This window comes from Ctenopharyngodon idella, chromosome 13 (assembly GCF_019924925.1).
Source record: "Ctenopharyngodon idella isolate HZGC_01 chromosome 13, HZGC01, whole genome shotgun sequence".
Classification (NCBI taxonomy): domain Eukaryota; kingdom Metazoa; phylum Chordata; class Actinopteri; order Cypriniformes; family Xenocyprididae; genus Ctenopharyngodon; species Ctenopharyngodon idella.
The window spans coordinates 167,071-188,846 of NC_067232.1; the positions used below are offsets into that span (position 1 = coordinate 167,071).

General features: G+C 36.8%; 2 protein-coding genes across 2 annotated transcripts; one reads left to right on the forward strand and one right to left on the reverse strand.

The window, feature by feature from the left end:
• Positions 1-1,581: 1,581 nt before the first annotated feature.
• On the reverse strand, positions 1,582-6,827 carry LOC127525539 (probable low affinity copper uptake protein 2). Its single transcript, XM_051918148.1, has 4 exons — positions 6,626-6,827; positions 5,268-5,334; positions 2,521-2,791; positions 1,582-2,347 (listed from the first exon to the last, which is right to left on the reverse strand). Exons 1-4 carry the CDS (start codon positions 6,629-6,631, stop codon positions 2,182-2,184), a joined length of 510 nt encoding a protein of 169 aa, XP_051774108.1. The 5' UTR covers positions 6,632-6,827; the 3' UTR covers positions 1,582-2,181.
• Positions 6,828-7,160: 333 nt separating this feature from the next.
• On the forward strand, positions 7,161-20,768 carry LOC127525534 (ER degradation-enhancing alpha-mannosidase-like protein 3). The gene is made up of 20 exons (XM_051918143.1): positions 7,161-7,824; positions 9,219-9,264; positions 9,953-10,053; positions 10,710-10,749; positions 10,852-10,964; positions 11,173-11,326; positions 11,898-12,032; positions 12,136-12,241; positions 12,374-12,471; positions 12,583-12,708; positions 12,906-12,989; positions 13,107-13,190; positions 13,370-13,494; positions 13,596-13,761; positions 16,296-16,447; positions 16,527-16,647; positions 17,182-17,358; positions 17,443-17,608; positions 17,694-17,885; positions 19,025-20,768. Exons 1-20 carry the CDS (start codon positions 7,679-7,681, stop codon positions 19,225-19,227), a joined length of 2,535 nt encoding a protein of 844 aa, XP_051774103.1. The 5' UTR covers positions 7,161-7,678; the 3' UTR covers positions 19,228-20,768.
• Positions 20,769-21,776: the final 1,008 nt, after the last annotated feature.

Consider the following 21,776-nt stretch of genomic DNA (forward strand, 5'->3'; position numbering starts at 1 on the left):
TTTTAAATTGACACTTTCAGCAAGGATGCATTAAGTTGAAATGTGACAGACAACTACATTGTAACAAAAGATTTTTTTCTCAAATAAATGCTGATTTTTTTTTTTAAACTTTCTATTATAGATAGATAGATAGATAGATAGATAGATTTTCACACACATACAAATGAATTTTCACTATCTGAAAAGTAGTGAAAAGGACTGTTTCAAAAAACATTAAACTTTATTAACATTCCATTTCATCTCGTGCTACTATATTTCATTTTGAACTTGCATGTGAAAGTCAAAAACTTGACACAAATTTAGATGCAATTTTGCTGCCTGGAAACTAATAAAACCATGTCTTAGTGTTTGAAAAAAAACATTAAAACAATCTTTAACATGGTTTCTTTCTTGGAATTCCAAGTCAATTATTGTTATACAAGCGAAAATCTCTTTCAGTGTAGCCCACATTTTCCACATGAATTTCACATTTTTGGAGCATTTGCTTGTCAGTATAGTGAGGCCAGTGGCATCTTTCCTCACCTCTGGTTGTAGTATGGATCACATTTTCCAAACTGGCATAGGATAATGTACAAAAATGCCTGATTTCACAATCTATGACTTTTATTCATCTCAGCCATCACCTTCACTGCTTCTATCCTCCTTGATCTTTAACTTCCTTTCTTACCATGACCTTATTTTCTGTCATTATCAATACATTCTAGAAAAGGTACAGCTTTTCCTCTGTCTTCTATAAAACTTACATCAACCTAAACAGGCAAAAAATCTATTATACTGCCTGCCAGTACTGAACAATAACGCAGCTACACGGGAACAAATGTATCCCCTAAAAGAACATTTATGCATGACACACAGATTTTTTTGCTTTGAGTTATTGATTTTACAAAATGCATTAAAAATTATGAAAAATGTATTTTTTAGTCTAAAATAAACTCACTATAGTGCCTTAGCATGTGACCTAATATGTGTCCTTCACTTCCTTGTTGCCAAAAATGTTAAGCAAATGGCACATAGATTTTAATTTCATTGGCTGAAGTGGATGTCACATGATAATAAAACTTTTTGTTTATTATTTTAAATGCTAATTACTTAGAGATATATATAGAATTGACAATCCACCATAGAGGGTTAAAATGGTCCATGCTCTATTCTGCAAATATTTTATATTATACATAAAACAATCTAAAAATAAATTATAACGTGTTCTTTTGTTTTAAAGCCTTAGGATAACAAAATCCAAAACTGTGTGCTGAAACTGTTTTCCTTGAGGAACTACCATAGAAAAAGAATTTAGACTTACTGTATAATTAAACATGGTTCAATAAAAACAAATTTTATTTAAAAACAATTAAGCAACGGAGACAAAAATAAAAAGAACTGGAGAAACATTAATAGTGCATTTAAATCATTACGGTGAGGATTGTAGGTCTCCAATTTCTGCTCTTAGTCAGTCAATCAGTTTCAGTGTCCTGTATTGCTGGTGAACATTAACTGAGACCACATGATTTGCATTTCTCTTTTCAACCAATGCTTTTGTTCCCCATTCAGCAGTAATTTCCAGCATGACAAGAACGCCTGATCTTGACTCACGTAAGAAGTTTATTTAGACTCATCACAAGGGTTAAAACTAGTGTGATTTCCCAAAATAACAGAAAACCACCAGCTACATTAAAGCAAATCTCACAGAGCAGAATTTAAACATTCATTTGTGTAACAGAAAATTAGCTTATTAATTACATCAGTAATTGTAGAAAGTTTAAAACCAGTCAGAGGCACATCACCGTTCTCAAAGGAACTGTTCGAACCGAAGGTCACGACCATGTAAAATATAAAAATCACATGCATTTAACACCGTTCTTAGCATAAGATATTGTGTTTCCAATGAGGTTTAAAATGTAACCTCTAAAACACTTTAACAATATGATTTTTAACCAATTTTACAATTGGTTATCACCAGACTGAAGTTAAATAAGATATCATGCATGATCTTAAAAATCCAACCTTAAAAAAAGAAAATCATCCTTGTTCAATCTACATTTCTTGCACGTCTTATCGTTGAAAATGCACAACTCTGATCATGGGCACACAATCCTGGCATTTTCCAATCCTTGGTTTCCCATTGCTCTTCATCTAGAATCCTTAGTGAATTAAAATGAATGTTTTCCATTCCTTCATCTCTTCTCAAATATGATTCAGGAGAGGAAAAGCCAAAAAGTAGCCCAAGACGGATCCCATGATGACCCCCAGGAAGATCCACACGTTGTAGGACATGACGCAAAGCATTAGCATGTAGCCTAGCGTCACCTGCAGGATGTGTATGGCGGTCTGGAGGCAGTGCAGAAGCCAGCTGAAGACGGAAAGAGACACATGGACATTTGTCGGAGGGCAGATATTCAATAAGCTACCATGCTAAAAGTACAAACAGTCAACTTATTGTTTATCTTTCCACCTGACAGATTTTGGTCAAAACAGTTCTTGGAAAACACTTTCCCAGTTGTGTATTATAGTTATGAGCATTACCTCTTCTTAGGAGAGGCGGTGGTGTCAGCAGTGGCCGTAGTAGTCTCTGTGGGAGCTAATGAGATCTCGGAGGGGCTGCTGGCCAGAGCAGAGCTTCCCTCTTGACACCTCATGACAGGGGCGAAACACGACTGTTCAGGAGAGAATGACACTGGAGCGGATGGATGTGTAACGGAGGAGTGCTTCCGTTTTCCCACAGTGATCTTCCACACTTTCAGAAGCTCGTAGAGCATCGTGAGCAGTAGAACTACAAAGACCGACAGGACCATCCCTGTAGAGAGAGAAACAAAGACAGAGAGAGACATTATGGACTTTTCACATTGATCTTTTAAAATGTATGCCCGGTTTCACAGGCGAGGCTTAAGCCTAGTCCCAGACTAAGGGCCAGATTTACCAACAGCTTGGCACAGCGCAACCCTCTTTTGGCATTAAAAAAAAACTGCTGTCAGGATATACTAAAGACACGCAGTGAAAAATTAGCGATGATTGATTTAAATGAATCATGCAAGGTGATTTACTAAGGTTTGCGCTAGTCAATTTACTGGTATTTGTGCCATTATTTACCAGACGCTAAAAAAGTAAACCAGACGCATATTTGCTCTGCTCTTGATCATTATGGAAATTATCCGGCTGCGTCTGTGTTCTTCAATGCGTACGTTGTCAGTAGATCACGCACAGAACTTTCCACTACCATCGGCATTTTTACCCCTTATTTACACTGCACGCATCTGCGCCGCTTCGCTAAAGATAGCCGCCAAGTCTATTTTTGACGGATGCCGCATCCAAGCCGCGCAGCTCAAATACAAAATAAAGTCAAAATAATCACCCTGTGAAGACTCCTGCTCATATTTAACGTCAATAGGAGGCCAGAAATTGACGACAAGAGATTCGAAGTTGAAAAACGTAAAAAAAAAAAAAAAAAAAAAAAAAAAACTTTTACGTGTATTAACTTTGTTTGTAGGCTACAGCAAAATAAAGTATGGCATAGCAATAAACACAATTAAACCGGACAAAATATAACCATTTAGCCATTAAAAACACGAAAAATCAGGGAAAACAACATCAGACAGGCAAATCTCGTGGTCTCGCAAATTCAGCCGCTTCGCTTCTGAAATGCTTGTGGTGTGAGTTGACACCGCGTAGGGGATGGAACAAAACCTTGCCAGAGCCATAACACGCCGCAGACGCGTTTAGTGTAAACAAGGGGTTATAGGATTACGCTCACACACTAATTTGCCCTGTTTAGTTAATCTGGCCCTAAAATCCATGTTTGAGCTGTTTTAACTGAAAGCAACTTGTACTGACATATCTTAAAATATGTCAGTGCCATTGTTTTTTCTCAAGATGCACACCTGTAATGTTTTTTCTAAGGCACAATTATGAAAGCTACTTAAATGTCATAATTAAACTAATCCTGGCTTAATCCAAGCCCTGTCTGTTAAACCAGGCCCAAAAGTGTGAAATGCTGGTTAAACCAGGGGTTTTGAAATTGGGGGCTGAGGATCAAAATGATTACATGAAAATGTTTAAATATTTAAAGTTCAGGTTTAGCTAAAATAACACCACTAATGGTTAAAAACGGTAGTAAAATGTTCAGGTAAAAGTTTAAATAAATATAAATGCCAATTATTTAAGGATTTCTTGATGAATAGAAAAGAACAGAATTTATTTTAAACCGAAAACATAAATCTGTCACTTTTGTGTCAATATATTTATATATTTATCAGTGCTAGTTCTTTGGCGTCGGTTAGGTGTGTCCCTGCCTTAAGAAAAATCGTACCAATCCCGATATATAATATCATGACTACAATTTATCTGTTTGCCTCCTTCCAACAGAGTGTAACCGATACAGAACAAACCAAATCAGAAATGTGTTGTGTATTCAGTCATGCTGTGGGAATCCCATATATACACAAAACAGAACTACTGAGAATTTACTGTACACTACACGCTCTTGTCTATGAAGATGGAGGATTTCTACAACAAAGAATTTTCTGTCAAAATTGTAAACTGACTGGCCCACACCACCAGTCAAAGCGCATTTTCACTCATCTTCAAAATACAATTAAGTGTTTATATTGAGTACCTGATGATTAAACAATATCACATGAGCATGTGTGCTGTTGTATTGTGATTTGGCTGTAGTGCCAAAAGTAAATCACACACACATCCATGCTGATTTGTTTTGAGATTTAAAGTATAGTGTCATAGTATAAAACAAATCTCATGTGTACATCTTTTATGATTATTTCATGGTGCTTTTGCACCTATTTCTAGTTTGAAAAGCAATTGCAGAAGAAATAAAATCAAGCAGGTTTAAAATGACATGAGGTTAAAATTAAAGTAAATTAAAACAAAATATATTAAATTAAACTAAAAAATTGAGAGAATTAAGTTAAAGTAACTTTATTTAGAGTACTAAAATGACTAGAAGTAAAAAATAAATAGACAATGCAAAGGCACATAAAATTACTAAAACTTTAAATTAAAAAAAATATTACTAAATACTATAATTGTAGATAAATAATACTTAAATAACACACTTAGTTAAATTACATGATAGTTGTATCATTTATACGAGAACTACTCTTTAAATGTATGGAAATGTACAAGAAATCAAGTTAAACAACTTTTGAATCCAACTGGTAGAACAAAAGCAAGATGGTTTGGTGGGATATAAACTGTCTTTCTGTACATGCATGCATTTCGTATGATCATGTACAGTCTTGTTTATAAATCCCATGTACCTGCAGGCCCACGCACATCCCAGAAATTAAACAACAGCGTGACGTTGCTGGATCCCTCAAAGTGCATCTGTAAAAGGCAGAACACAAAAGACATAATAAGCAGGCTTGTAATTAGTGACATGTTTCCAATGAGGGTTGACTTTCAACCCATCCCATGGGAAGTGTCTATAAACACAAGTTAATAACGCTTCCATTACCTTGTCAAAACAGGTGATATAATCCTGCAAGTCTGTGGTGTTCAATCCTCAACATCTGATTAACTACTAACATTATCCACATCACAAGAATTCAATGCAATCAAGCTTATACTTGCTTGCTTGCTTGGCTTAAATTACCCTAGTGACTCAACTTCTGTCGGTTTCAGCACACAATATCTTAGAACTAGATAGGCATCAGAATGGAATGATATCAGAATTTGCAGCCTTGGCTTTTCTCAGTACTTCTGCAGGTGTTAAAAAATCGTCATAAGTGTATAAGAGGAAGCCTGGCCCTTTACACTCGTGACAGTCACATTATGGGAAACAGCACCTTCATGACTGACACACATTAAGACATACAAAATGTGTGCTGCAGGAAGTACATATCAAACAAAAGTAGACAAGGAGGTCCCTGTTACGCTCTAGTTCAACAACATTCCACATCCTGCTATAATCAAGAGTAAATCTGCTGTCCTGTCTTCAGAAGCAAAATTTGAGAATTCCGTCCAATCCACTCGAAGCACTGGAGAATTCCGCTGAGTACTCTACACACTCTGTGTTCTGTACAGCATATCTTCTGTTCTCTTGATAGTTTTGCATCAGCCAAACAGAGACAAGTGGCTTTTGATACATTTGTGCCTTATCAAGAACTTCCCAGTGTTATCTCGGAGCAGCTGTGAAAGCTCTTGCATGAATACAGCTACTATTTGCTTTGTGAAATGCTGTGGCCTGGTGAACTTTAAAATAATAATAGTAATAGAAAAAGAAAAAGAAAAAAACAGCCCCAGCCACCTTTCACTTTTATTTAATGAAAAAATATGCAATATGTGTGAATGAGGCTGTCAGTCCCTAACAGAATAAATGTAATTTACATATTTTGAAGGAATATTACACACCTCTTAGTATATTAAAATGAAATAATCATGCCCATAGAGTAAACAGCTATAACTTCATCTTTTTACCAACTAACACGGTTTTGGTTTACAGATGCAATGAATGTCCAGTATTTTTATGTAAATGGCAGCATTAAATAAAAGCGATATTACGTAAACAACTTTAATTAAAAAGTCCATACATTATTTGGAAGTATAACTTACAATCTTCATGCGTAAATTCAATGAACTTACATACATATTAATGGACGCAATAAGTCTAACTTACATTCATGATGAGCTCGCGTGAGGTCCTCTAAACACGAGTTCCGGAAACGTTGATGAAACGTCCCTTAAGACAAAGATACAACTTTACCACCTGCACCTCAACAACCAAATCCGCCACATTTTTATCTGTCCTTACAACTCAGCAGCTGTGAAGCACTGACTGAGCCCAAACTAAAAGAGTGCCGTTACATCACGAGGGTTTATTTGTGTGCCGCAGAGGATTCTGGGAGTTGAAGTCCTCTCACGAGCCTGTTTTGCGATGCGGAAATGATCAAATAACTCGATTAGAATTACATGTCACTCTAAATTACTTTTAAAATGCAATTTAACATGTATAAAGCAATGTAAAATACGGGGTTTACCAATACAAATGGGTTGTGTTTTTGTATTAAATATTTCATAGGTATATTTTTTAACCCGTTTAAGGTAAAAAAAAATAATCCGAGACAAGCTTTATAATCACTTCAAATTTATCGATTGTGTTTTTAAATACACTGCGGAATGAATAAATATCCGCCTTTACAGAATGCTGTGTCCGGTGGCTCTTAGTGATGAAATCATCAGCTCGCGCCCCGTTGAGGCTGATCATCAGTCGGCTAAATCAAACTCAGCGAAATGAGGGGCTAAATCAAGATGGGATGGAGATTATTAGGAGCTGGACGCAGTCAGTTCGACAGGATATATGTCCAGAAATATCAAGAGGGACTAACGAGATCAAAAGTAGTGCTGGGAAATACATTTATGAGGAAGTTTGCTAGTTAGCCGTCGTTAGCTCGACAGGTAGACAATCTGCTTGTTATAAATAAATAAATTGTCAGACGCTTTTATTCAAAGTAATTCACTTGAGTAAATTTTATTCTGACGGTTATTAAATGCGATCATTTAAGCAGGTATGTTAAATCAACTAATGTTAACGAACTGCATTGGACAAGATAAAAAAAAAGTGATTAAAGATTGACAGGCCTCTAGAGTCAGGCAGTTGTTACTGTACTTGAGGGGTTAGATACATTTAAAGGGGCTACAAGAGCATATCGTCAAGAAAATACCTCTTAAAATGGTGGTAAACTGGACCAGAAGAGAAACACACAGTTGTGGTGGGTTTGTCATGGCTCTGGCAGCTATGATCTTCTCCTGCCTCTTAATTGGAGTCACTGGTCAAGATGCACAGGCCATGACAGCAGAGGAAAAGTCCAAAATCAGGTGAGTTTAACTGTATGTACTGGTATGATGTGATTTTACATGGTTATTTTGATGGTAGGTCAAATGCTAAAGATGTTGATTGTACTATTGGTATGTATACATTTAAGATTGTATATTTTATATTTGACTGATTCAAACCCATTAGGCAAACACTGTTATTGCTGTATACTCAAATTCTGAATGCCTAAGGATGATGACACACTGTAATGCTTTAATGTAATGGTAAACATTACCTGTACTTTAATTCCATGTCATTTTGGTTTTGTCTGACACTAATTATGTTAGTACACCAATTACTTGTTCTTGCTCTTGTAAATCCATACGTGACCTCATTGTTTCAGTGGTTGTGTCTTGTTCTCTGTTTGAACTGGGAGAACATTGCTTCAGACACAAAGCACAGAGGTGTTGACAAAATGGTTACTCAGCTTAACTGATTCTTGACTCTTGAGGGTTTGGCTTCTCAGTGTAATGATTCAGTTGTCCTGCTAATTCATGTTTTAAACCGCTGAGATGTGGACTGTCTTTAACCAAGATATCATACCTTTTCACAGAGACAGGGTGTGGACAGTCAGCAGAGGACACTCGATATGTTTATTGTGTTTTATATATTTCATATTAGGTTCCATATATATTCCATAGATAAACACACATATTTACATTTTATGTAGTTTTGGGTCTGTAAAATTTTTAATATCTTTTTGAAAGAAGTCTCTTTTGCTCTCCGAGGCTGCATTTATTTGCTAAAAATACAGTAGAAACAGCAATATTGTAAAATACTATTAAAATTTAAAAGAACTGTTTTCATGCTGAAAATATTAAAAAATGTCATTTATTCCCTTGATGGCAAAGCTGAATTTTCAGCACCATTACTCCAGTCTTAAGTGTCACATGATCTTTCAGAAATCATTTTAATATGCTGATTTGCTGCTCAAAAATATTTTTTATTTTTAATGTTGAAAACAGTTGCTGCTTAATATTTTTGTGGAAACCATGATAATTTTTTTTCATAATTCTTCGATGAATAGATGGTTTAGAAATATTTTGTAACAATATAAATGTCTTTACTGTCACTTTTGATCAGTTTAATGCTTCCTTTCTGAATAATTTTTTTTTAAACCTTACTGACCCCAAACTATTTACCTATATATGCATCTATATCTATCTATATACACACACACATCACATATAACAGCAGTGAGATAACATATGATTTTTTTTTTTTTTCTAATGTAGATGTGGAAGGTATATCTTAAAAGGCAAATTTTGGTGACTTTAGCAACAGTTAACGTAGCAGTTAAATAGAGTTTCTATAGCTTTTTTTCCCCACTGTGATATAAAAGAGGGCTGCCGCTCACTCAATTTTGTTTGTTTGTTTGTTTGTTTGTTTGTTTTAGGGACCAAATTCTTGAGATGTTTGATCACGCCTATAACAGTTACATGGTGAGTAAATCCCCAGATCCCACTGTCTATAATTCAGAATTAGTTCCGATTTTTTTTTTTTTTTTTTTTTTTTATTTATTGGACCTAAATAATTGGCATTAGAAGTAATTGTTGTCTGTTGTTGTTAAATAAATCTTAACTGCAGTAGGGTTGTCAAAAGTACTGACTTCGGTACCAAGTCAGTACTGAAATTTAAAAAAATGTGACAATACCAGCATTTTCGCCTAGCATTTTGAGCGCTGTTGAGTGGATTCTTAAACACCTCTAATTGGCCATTGTGTTCACGCACTCAACAGATATGTCTGTGATTGCCTAGATGGTTTTTCTGATAGACGCCTGCTTTCACACGCTCCTGTGTGTATCTGTGTAAGCGCTCGGTGAAGAGCATCATTGATGTCTATTTACAACATGTTTTTAAAGCGTTGACCTTTGTAGCCCATCACAGACATATCTGTTGAGTGCGTGAACACAATGGCCAAACAGCGCTCAAAATGCTAGGGGGAAATGTTGGTATCATCATCACCATCATTTTTTTTTTTTTAACTTGGTACTTGATACCGAAGTCGGTACTTTTGACAGCCCTAAACTGTAGTGTACCTCTATTCCATTTGTTTGTCATGGAAATTATTGCATCTGTTATTGGTTATGATATATACTATGTGTAATTCTTCCTTCTATTCTGTGTCAGGACTATGCCTACCCAGCAGATGAGTTGATGCCCCTCAGCTGTAGAGGGAGGGTGAGAGGGATGGAACCCAATCGAGGGGACATCGATGACTCTCTGGGAAAGTGAGTCAAGCTTATGATGATTCTGTCAAAGTGATATATTTACCTATTTTAGTCCATTTTTCATTCACCTTTATTTCATATTTGCCACACATAAACCTTGTAATTATGTTACTTTAGATTCTCAAAATATGACTGAAAACTATATATATGTACTTCATTTAGTTGCGAAAATTGATATAAACATTTATGGAACATCTAAAATGTCTCAGATCAGTTTTCAATAAAGAGTTCTAAGTTGATTCCTTGGGATATTAACAGAAACAGAAGTTGCAGTAGTTTTTGGAACATATTCTCGAAAAAGAAAAAATGTAGGACGGGTCTCGATTTTGTCCATTGGATGGTTGTGGTATGCTATTGCTGTGATCTCATGGGAGTGATGGGTAGTCCTGCTCATGGCAGTAAACACATCATTAAAGAAGAGATGTCACTGATTACGAGGGCACACAGATTTAAATATTGATGTGAACTTGGTGTGTAACTGTACATGTATTCATCCCGAACCATCACTGTTCAGTGTACCGTTACACCCCTAATGTGTACAGATAAATCATTTATGATAAATACTGTAATAATCAATAAAAAAACAAAACAAGAGTTGTCCATTTTAATTTTTGATTACATGGTGACTTTAATAACCTCTCTTTCTCTCTTTACAGGTTCTCTCTAACATTAATAGATAGTTTAGATACCCTTGTGGTGAGTTAAATCTTATCTGATTTGATGGACATAAAACAAAATTAACGTAATGCTGTTTATTAATGGTTGCTTCTAAACTGTTGTTTCATGTGTTTTGAGCAGTTGTTAAACAAACTGGATGAGTTTGAGGAGGCTGTGAGGAAGACAGTGAGAGATGTCAGACTGGACAACGACATAGTTGTCTCTGTCTTTGAAACCAATATCCGTGTGCTGGGGTACGGATCACGATGGTTCCCTAGCTTTGGATATGTTTATCTTTTTTTTCCTGATTTATAACACTGTGTATTTATTTATTTTTTTTTCAAATAAAAAGTTAATCAGGAAATTATACATAATATAAGGTTTTCAGGCTATATTCTCATGCTCTCATAGACTTCCCATCTTGAAGTGAATTATTGACGAATCCTCTCCTTGTTCTTCCAGTGGCTTGTTGGGTGCGCATGTGATGGCAGATGTTCTAAAGCAGCGTGGAGAGAGGATGCAGTGGTACAGAGATGAACTGCTACACATGGCCAAAGAACTGGGTTACCGCCTCCTGCCTGCCTTTAACACCACCAGTGGCCTTCCTTATCCTCGGGTAACTCCACCAACGTTGACTGATGTTGAAATAATTTCAACTCTCTTTCTGTTGGCAGCAGAGTGACTTATTTAATTTTTGACAGGAATGAAAACGAGGCTGTGAGGGATAGAATACAGTGCATTCAATGGATTGTACAGTTGTTTAACAAGACTTTACTTGTTTTAAGACTGTATGTCTCTCCCTCACAGCCTTGTTTTCAACCGTGTTAAATTCAATATGGCATCTAACCTGACTAAGGTTAGATGCCATATTGAAAAACTTCACTACCCAAAATAAATGCACATTTAATTTTGGCACCACCCCTCTGTTGATTTAACCGTCCAATGCAAAAATGCAGAAGTACGATTTGGGGAGAATATGTTCAACCACTATGCAAAATGTAAAAAAAAAAATGTTTAATTTTGGAATGGAATGTGATGGATCCAATTACACTAGTCACCTCTTTGCCTTTTTTAACTCCTGAAAACAGTTTGTTGATATTGATATGCAAAAGCTACATTAGAATGATTCCGTATTGTCTTTTAGCCTGACCTGAAATTTCTTTTAAACGTTTTTGTTGCATTTTCAGGTAAACTTGCGTTATGGAGTCGCCAACCCCCTTTCTCGTACAGGCACTGAGTCGGACACTTGCACTGCTTGCGCTGGGACCATGATTTTGGAGTTTGCAGCTCTCAGCCGACTGTCTGGGGACACAATATTTGAGGTAAACATCCAGCAGGTTTTTTTTTTTTTTTTAACCAATAACCAATCAAGACCCAGACAATGAGAAGTGTGTCTAAGAAGTTGTTCAACCTGCATCTATGAAGGAACATGCTAGAAAAGCTATGGACGTCCTCTGGGAAAAGAGGCAAAGAGGAAGTGACCTTGTCGGCACCGTGATCAACATCCACAGTGGAGACTGGGTTCGCAGGGGTAAGGCTTTGCATTGGCACTTCTGTTGTTGTCACTTCATTTACACAGTAAAACACCCTACACAGCCACTTGAACACATGACTCTTATAGAGACGATTTTCACATCCGTACCTTCTCTGTTTCTCATGACAGATAGCGGTGTTGGCGCTGGAATCGACTCTTATTATGAATACTTGATGAAAGCTTATATTCTTCTCGGGGACAAGGTGTACCTTGAGAGATTCAACACAGTAAGAACTCTTTATTCTTCAGAAATAATCAGACCTCTATTAGTCAAACAGAGCTTGTTTAATTACATCTATTATCTGCACATGTGACTTTGTCTTTGTTTATTGTGACAGCACTACAGTGCCATTATGAAGTACATCAGCCAGCCTCCTCTGCTGCTCAATGTGCACATGCACAACCCCACCGTAAATGTGCGCAGCTGGATGGATTCCTTGCTCGCCTTCTTCCCTGGACTACAGGTTTACTTTTTCATCCTCTTTATTTCATGTTCCCTGAGGAAATAGAGATATTGTTGAATTTACAGGATCGGTCCGTAATATATATGCTCGGTAAATGTTTTCAACACAAGGCCATTGGCTGGTATTTGGGTTACAAAGAGAAAAGCACAAAAAAATAATTTTAAAGTTTTAATCAAATATATCAAAATATCTTTCAGGTTCTGAGAGGAGACTTGAAACCTGCCATAGAGACACATGAGATGCTGTACCAAGTGACTAAACAGCACAATTTTCTCCCTGAGGTAAGTCACTTAAACCTAAACATCCTCAATCTACAGACATCACAGCGTAATATTATTGTATTTTTCAATACTAATCCTATTTATGTATTTCCCTACAAATGATCTGTTGTCTAACAGGCCTTTACCACTGAGTTCAGAGTTCACTGGGGGCAGCACCCGCTGAGACCGGAGTTTGCTGAGAGCACATATTTCCTTTACAAAGTAAGTATACCAGCTGAAAGTTGAATACAACAGTTGAATAAGAATGCCTACTAGCAACCAACAGTGCAGATTTTGATTCACTGTCAGTGTGAACAGCTTAAGTACTGTCTTGTCAAACTAGTTATTTTGTCTGCCTTCAGTTTTTTTACAGTACATAACATTTTCCACCTCATTTCTAGGCCACAGGTGATCCGTACTACTTGAAAGTAGGCCAGTCTATAGTGGAGAAGCTGAATGCTCACGCTCGGGTCCCATGTGGTTTCGCTGCCGTACAGGATGTGAGGACAGGAACGCATGAGGACAGGTGGGAGCCCTATTAGTCGTCTTTATCTAGATTAATTTTAAAGGGTAAATCAGTAGTGATACAGTAGTAGTACAATTATTTGTATGTTTGTTTATTTCAAGGATGGATTCCTTCTTCCTGGCTGAGATGTTTAAGTATCTCTACCTGCTCTTCTCAGAAAAGAGTCAGTTGCCCATAGACATTGATGACTATATTTTCACTACTGAGGCTCATTTGCTCCCAGTATCTCTATCAACAACCCAGCCCTCCTGCCATACCAACAACACGGTAAGAGCTCAACTGTTTTCATGAACGGTACTGCAAATTGATGTTCTGTCTAGAACATCATTTGGGGGTCAGTCATAGGAACAAGAGTTTTTATGGATCCGATAAATCCCATAAGGACTCTTGTTGTTTCATAGGGTCTATTTACACCTGGTCACTTCATGCGTTTTCTCTGATCTGATAGCTATTCAATTGTGAGAAGACCAGGTGTAAATGCCCTCCGGACAAGTGTAAATTCATTTCAATTCAATTCCCATTATCAGGAAGACTATTCCAAGGTATAGGAGCCAAATGTGAAAATGCTCTCCCTCCTTTAGTAGACTTAGGCTACATCCACACGAAGCCAGAGCTTTCCATATCAGATCTTTTTTTTTCCTCGTCTCAAGAAATATCTGCGTACACACGAAACCACTGAAACGACTCAAAACGATGTAGTATACATGCCAGATCAGTATGTGGCGCTGTAATTCTGCAATAGAGATAAACTAAAAACAAAGAATAAGACTTTGAGCATGCGCATTAATCTTGCGCGCTGTATACAAACTTTAGTAAAGCTTCGAAATCAAGCTTTATTTTAATAAAGATTTAGGCTCGGTAGCTTCTGCAGCACCAACACAAGCATGTAGTACGCTGTTGTTGTTGTTGTTGTTGCCGCCATTTTGTGCTGTTAGCGGTGTCTGACTAGGGTCGACACGTGGGGTGATGACATCATCGTTTCACAAAATATACGGATTGGATGTACATACGAAAACGCAAAGGGCGTCGTTTTCAGATTTATCCACTCTGGGACCCGGTTTCAAAAAATAGCGGTTTCACCTTCTGAAAACGCGGGATCCGTCTGGACGAAACGCCTATGTGATACAATATTTTTGCATATACAGCTAAACTCGTCTCCGTGTGTACAGGGCCTTAGATATCTTAGGTACAACCAGAAGCCCAGAGTTTTGTGAGTTTCCGTAGTTTAGCAATGTTTCTGAGGTGGAAGAAGGCTGTTTTTGTAACATGTGAAATATGATTTTCGAAAGACAAGTTCCTGTCTAATATAACTCCCAGGTCTTTAACTGTAGAGGATAAAGTAACAGTCCATCTTTCTAAATGCAAATTGTAGTCTAAGAGATTCTGTGTAAAGGTTTTTGGTCTAATAAGTAATACCTCAGTCTTATCTGAATTTAACAGATGAAAATTACAGGTCATCCAATAATTTATGTCTTTAACACACTCTGCCAACTTGGATAATTTGGAGATTTCATCTGGTCGTATTGAAATATATAACTGAGTGTCATCGGCATAACAGTGGAAACTAATTCCATGTTTTATTATAATATTACCAAGTGGCAGCATATTTATTGAAAACAACAGAGGGCCTAACACAGATCCTTGCAGCACTCCTTAATTTACTGATGTTATCTTAGATTTTTCTCTGTTTAAATAGACAAAATGGTTACTGTCTGATTGGTAAATGCATCTGGTTGTTGAAACCACAATTTTACTCCTCCTAAAATGTTAAAAAATAAACATGTGAGAGCGTGTTATAGGCTATATGAAATGTTATAGCCAGATATGACAATGCTACTGCAACACGCCACAGATGAGTAGCTGTGTATCTCTTTAGCATGACAATGTACAAACTGCCGCAAATAAAACTGAAAGCAAGTCACAGACGCACAACACACAATACATAAAAGTAGTGAGACTAAATGATTTTACGAGTGCTGATGCCGCTCTCTCTCCTATTGCGGTCTTTGATCTTGAAATTAGCTGACAATAGATCAAATGCAGCACGTATCTGTTGCTTTCGTTGAACTCTGTTAAATTTGCATATAGTGCAGTTATTGAAGATCGGATTTATATTTGTTTTGCGGAGACACATTTATGTGGCCATTTTAACAATTCAGATAGCTATCCAATCAATAAAAATGCATGAAGTGACTTTTTTTTTTTTAAAGATTTCCACAATGTGAATGTGATTTTATACTTTGGTATACAATAGCTATGTATCCATCAAGTTGCAAATTTAATTTAGCAGAAAAAATTGAAATATTGCATAAAACATTTGCGAATAAAGCACCGTTTCCTTCCCGTGTGTTCAAGAAAACAAAATAAGGAAGCTGCCGCAAAATGTCAATAATAAAAATGAAATTTGTTGCAACCGAGGAAGCCACTGTGGCACTTTTTTTCCCCTACATAATAAAATGATTTGTGCCCCAGAGAGCAGACAAAATGCAGCAACAAATGCTGTCATTTTATCTTGCGTTCGGAACTTCAGATGCCTAATGTTTGGGAATGCAATCGTGTGCGACAGGTCTGAGAGGTAATTATACAAAATTATTTTGATGACAGACTTTGGCTCAGGCATTTCAGAATGACTAAAACAACATTTGAGATGGTGACAGGTGTGCAATGAGATTTGCCAAGTATGCAATCACATGATCTGTTGAAGCAAAGTTTTTTTTGTGGCACATCAAGGAATTTATTTGGTAAATGTGTTTCCATCAGAGTTAGTAACTAATGTCACAACATCATTGTGTATCTTTCAGGAACCTCAAGCTCATGAAGATGATTTGTTTTCATACTCGTGCCCCAGTGCTCAAACCCTGTTCCCTAACAACCCCACCTTCGCCAAGACTATCAGAGACGGCTATAAATACCTCACCGGTGTGGGAAGAGCCCAGCAGGCCTCACCTGTCAGGTGCGTCATATGCTACAGGTTTACCGTAGAGTATCATGTAAAAGAAAATGGGCCTAACTCCTCTTTTTCTTCAACACAGGGGGATTGAACTGCCTCTTCATGACACTGGCCTGGAGCCAGTCGAGTTTCTGAAAAGCATGGGCATCTCTCTTACGCCTCTCACTGAGCTGATCTCTGCAAGCCAAGGCTCAGCATTTCAGGTGAATCTGCAAGAGTTATTCGTTTCAATAGACCAATCAGTTATTTTAGTATTATTTATATACTATTGTAGTATTTATTAATGTTTTGAATTAACTGAAAATATAAAAATAAAAGCTTTCATTTAATTTTTTTTTTTTTTGTAACATTTTAAGATCTGTTTTTATAGTTTTATTTACCTTTTAATTTTAGTTTTAGTAATTTTAGTACACTGTAAAAGTGTTTTTTTTAGAAGTAAAATTATTGGAGTATGTTTTATAAGAAAATACTTTTTCAGTCTTTATACCTCAATTTCACATTTAATTCAATGTGTTACTTTTTGTTGTAATTATTTCTGAAATTTTCTAGCAATTTCTAAGTGAGAATAGTTTGTTTTAGTGTAGAAATAAAACGTATATTATTTCAGTTATTTGCTATGGCAACATTTACAATTTTGTTTGTCATCTAATATTTATATTTTAAAAATGATTTTTAATAGTTTTAATTAACAATAACAGCATTGTGATCAACTGTTGGACAATCTGTGATTTCCATAGGACTCTCAGAAGGGTGTTTTCAAGTTGAAGCTGGTTGCTGAGGTGAGCCAAACCCCTGAGCATGAGGAAGTGGTGCCACTGATTGTGCAGCTCATTTCCCCTCCATTTTTGGGTCGAACAGTCCTTACGGCTGGTCCTGCAAAGTTTGGAATGGATCTTACCAAACAAGAGCATGGGGTGAGCAACCGTATGGAAACTTCTTGACCTCACGTCATTCGTTTGACACAATTAATCATTGTCTCCTCTCTGACTTTCTCAAAGGTGAAAGGTAGTATTGTGAAGAGTGTTCCTTATATGGCGTGTGGTCCCATTGAGAATGCAGTAGAGCTGCAGGGACACATAGCACTAGCACTGAGAGGAGACTGCATGTTTGCTGCTAAAGCTCGGCGCCTGCAGGAAGCAGGAGCCATTGGAGTCATCTTCATTGGTAAAATCTAGTGTAATACTTGCCGCACATGGTTTCTCTGCACTGTCTTAGAATGTGGACCCTTAGTTTTTGAATGTTCTCACAGATCACAGAGAGGGGAGCAGCAGTGCTGAGACGCCACTGTTCCAGATGGTTGGAGATGGAGAACCTACAGATGACATCACAGTTCCCCTAGTGTTCCTCTTCAGCAAAGAGGGAGCTACACTCACTGCCGCTCTGCAAGAACATCACAACGTGGACGTCCTCCTGCTCCCCAAAGAGAAACAACTGGGAAAAGGTATTTGATCAGACTAAAACTACTGAATATGGATTCCACATGGATTACTCATTTTTTGTTGACTTCTGAAATAATTGCCACCAATGACTGCCTGCACTATTAGCAACAAAGAGACTGAATGATAAATAAATAAATAAAATCAAGCTAACAAATTTATTTATTTGAATTTAGATTTTAAAAAGCAGAAATATTGTGAAATAATATTACAATTTATGAATTTCATTTATGAATTCTATTTCTAACAATGCATTGTTGTGAGAACATGAACAATGCTCGCTTAACGGACACCGTTAACGGGCCAGTGCTGCATCGTCACGAAAGTTTAAGCCTTGCCGATTTAAATATTCAAGCGCATTACTCGCGTGCTGTGTAGGAAGTTTTCTCTGTGCAAACATCCAAAGCTCGCGCCCAGAAAAGCCGGACAGCGCACAAATACTGAATTAAGCTCCGTTGAACATCTTCTTGAGCAAATTCATACTAAATTGTCAAAAAATGCCCATCTTTGCTAGTCTGTTAGGTCGTAAACAGTTGAGAAAGATAAAACGTGTATCAGTATATTGGATCTGCGCATTTGGGCTTAAAGTGACAGCGTCCTAATAATCCTGCTGCTTTCTATGTTTTTAATGGTAATCAAATAACAAAGGACAAAGTCAAAATCACTCACTGCTCTTGTCTTGACTGAATAACTTTTGTAACTTTAAGGATTAATCTCTGTTTAATTTATACAGTGAAGACTGTGCAGTGTTATTTTACATTTGATTACTTTTTTGTATGTTGTATTTTTTTTTTTTTTTTTTTTTCTGTATCTGTATGAATTTTCACTGAAGATCTGAAATTTTCACAAAAATTTTGGTGTCATAACTGTCTGTTTTTGCAAAAATAGTTTTGTTGCCAGTAAAAAATATTTATGGCCGGTATATTTTCTTAAGTCACCAGCCATTGGCAGGTGTGGCAAAATGTTAGTTTTAGGCCCTGTATATATATATTTACATTTATATTCATCCATCATTATTCACAAATCATTTGCTAAAGAACATGAGTATTTGTCTTGTACAATTTATAGAGTAAAAATACAAACAAATTTTTTTTATGTGGACTCCAATTTCAAGTTTTTGATTTCTTTTTTTATTTCCTTATAGAAAAACCTGAGAAGTTAAATATTAAGTTCCGTCTTGCTAAGGAAGGAGAGCTTGCTGAGGGTGAGACCGAAAGCACTACCATCCAGCTGGTGCTGGAGCAAAGCGAGAGCGCCACGGAGACGGACACTGAGGCCGCGTCGTTGACTGGAGACAACCAGAAGACTTGCACCTTTCCGCAAAAAGACCCTAAGAACAGCCCCTGACAGCGGGATCATCCGTGACCATGGTCCCCTTCGCAGAACGCAGGGCTGTTGCTCCCTGTCACTGACCTCAGATCAGAAAATGCAGGCTGTGCTATGGTGAATGTTTCTTCTAAGCATGGACTGTACCATCTGATCTCCTCACGGGGGGGATAAGAAGTCTCCCCCTGTTAAGATGGTCTTATCTTGCATAGTTGGAACTATATTGATCTGCACAGAGCGAGATGGTGCGACATGCAAATCTCACTGATATGGTGGTAGTTGCTATAGATTGTTCTCAATTGGCTACATTTGAAAAGCAGTCAGTTTTGGAATTAAAGAGGTGTACAAGATGTTCTCTCACACCAATTGATGTGGATCAGACTTGATTTGAATGATTTTCTTTGTCTTTTTCTTTCACAGCAGATCACAGGTTCTCAGTCCTGTGTGTTTTTAATTCATCCTCAAAATTAAAGTGGCTTCAGGACATCCATAACACAGGGCTCCTATGACCAAACCCCCCAAAAAACAGTGTTGTAGTTATTGCAGAAGATTTTTAAATGAGGGAGAATGAACCAGTATGACATAGTTTACCATGTGTTCAATACAGAAAAATCAGGGAAATCAATTAACTATGACTTGAACATGTTTGCATGTGTGTATGTGAAAGGCATGTACAGTGCCTTTATCATTATGTCACAGATTGTGTGCATTTCATCATGTGCCAATATTTAATCTGTGTGAATTTGTATGTGTGTGCATATTTGCAGCCGACGCATTCGTCCTGCTTACATGCAGTGACTGGTCAAGGAAGATTTTTGAGAGAGCTGGCCTTTCCTCTACCAGATAACATGCGTCGTAACGCCTCTGTCATAAAGGCCCAGGACACAGATTATATAGTGATATTTACATGTTTTTGTGCAAGGAGAAAGAAATGACAATTGGTCTCCCTAATTTTGCAATTTCTGGCAACCCCCACTGTCCAACTTGCAGCTTCACCATCACATTGGAGGTGCTGCTTACACTAGATTTATTGCTTTCTACATATCACTTTGTCTTAGAATATTTGAATTGAAAAACACTTTTGCATTAAGTGTTCATTGCAATGCAAGTTTGTCACACAGCCATACTGTAGCTCAGACTTCATAGTCAATTAAAATAAGAGTATTAAACGTTAAGTGTTTAATACAATCTGTCACTTTATAGCATGTGGAGAACGGTTCAGCCCAAAACCTTTCCATTTCATGTCTTAATTACAATGTACAACTTGTACAACGGCTGTTTTCAAAAGGATGTCAACCTGTGTACCTCTTGTTTCACAAAGGGCTTATGATTGATTTACTTTATTGTGTGGGCATAATAGAGATCAGATGGGAATATATTTATTTCTTAAAATATTTTCTATACAATACTTGAGATGAAGATGTTTGTTGTTGAGGGCCAAAGTGATGAATATATTCTGTTGCTGTGACAGAACGAGATTTTTATAGTGTGTTTTTAATAGCTGTTTTTGTATTGACTGATGAAATGTTAGTACTTGCCATTAAAATCAAGTTATGACCCTACTGTGTGTCGTTATTGCTGTAATATCATTTTTAATAATTTTATGTAGAGTATTATTATTATTTCTTTCCTCAGGGTTTTACCTGGTGTTTTCGAATAGATTTGTTTTTCATTGATGTATCCTATTCGATTATTGTGGCGTCATACAGAACTCATTTACAGAGATTGTCATGGTTGCAGTTTATCTGAATATTCTGAATATTTTATCTAATGTTCAAGCGTTAAGGCTTAAGTCTTGTATAACTTTTAGCGTTAAAACGTTGAGGAATGATGAGTCTTGCAAACCAGTCCGTCAGGTAAAGTAGTATAGTCTACATCTCTCTACTCAAATACAGATACACCTTCAGTACAAACTCTATATATCAAAATGTTTTTGAAATTTTACTTTCAGAGGAATGATTTGCAAGGGAGTTTCGGGTACGTTTTTTTCTTCTTATTCCTTTTTTCAAAAGGACCAAATGTTCCATTTTAAACTTTTTCATTATTATTTTATTGATTTAGCTTACAAAAGGCCTAATGCGGAGAAAAAAGATCCGAAGGAAACGGTAAGAAAATGTTTGAAAAAGACTCAAATCTCTGTCACATTAGCCTAGCCATAGTTAAAGCTGTGCGGGGCTAATTAATTGTCTAAGGATGGCTTTTATTCTGTTATGCTAAAAGATGTACTTCAAAATGATTTACTAAAATCGCAGATAAAATTGATATCGTTGTTAAGACTAAAATAAAGTAATCATTGTGCTTTAGCAGTTGGCACTACTAAAAACTATCAACAGAGGGCGCGCTTTCGCAAAGCCTCAGGCTTCCCCTGCGCACTCCACTGGGCCTTCTGTTCAAAGTCTGGATCCATCCAGAGGTGAGTGTGCTCCACATTTCTCCTTCCATATGTCTCAGCACTAACACATTCAGTTTTAACCTAACACTGTTAGATATCATGTTCATGGAAACTGCACACTTTTTTTTACGCCTCCTTACAATTAAGAGTTGCACTTGGTGCAATTAGGCAAGTCTTT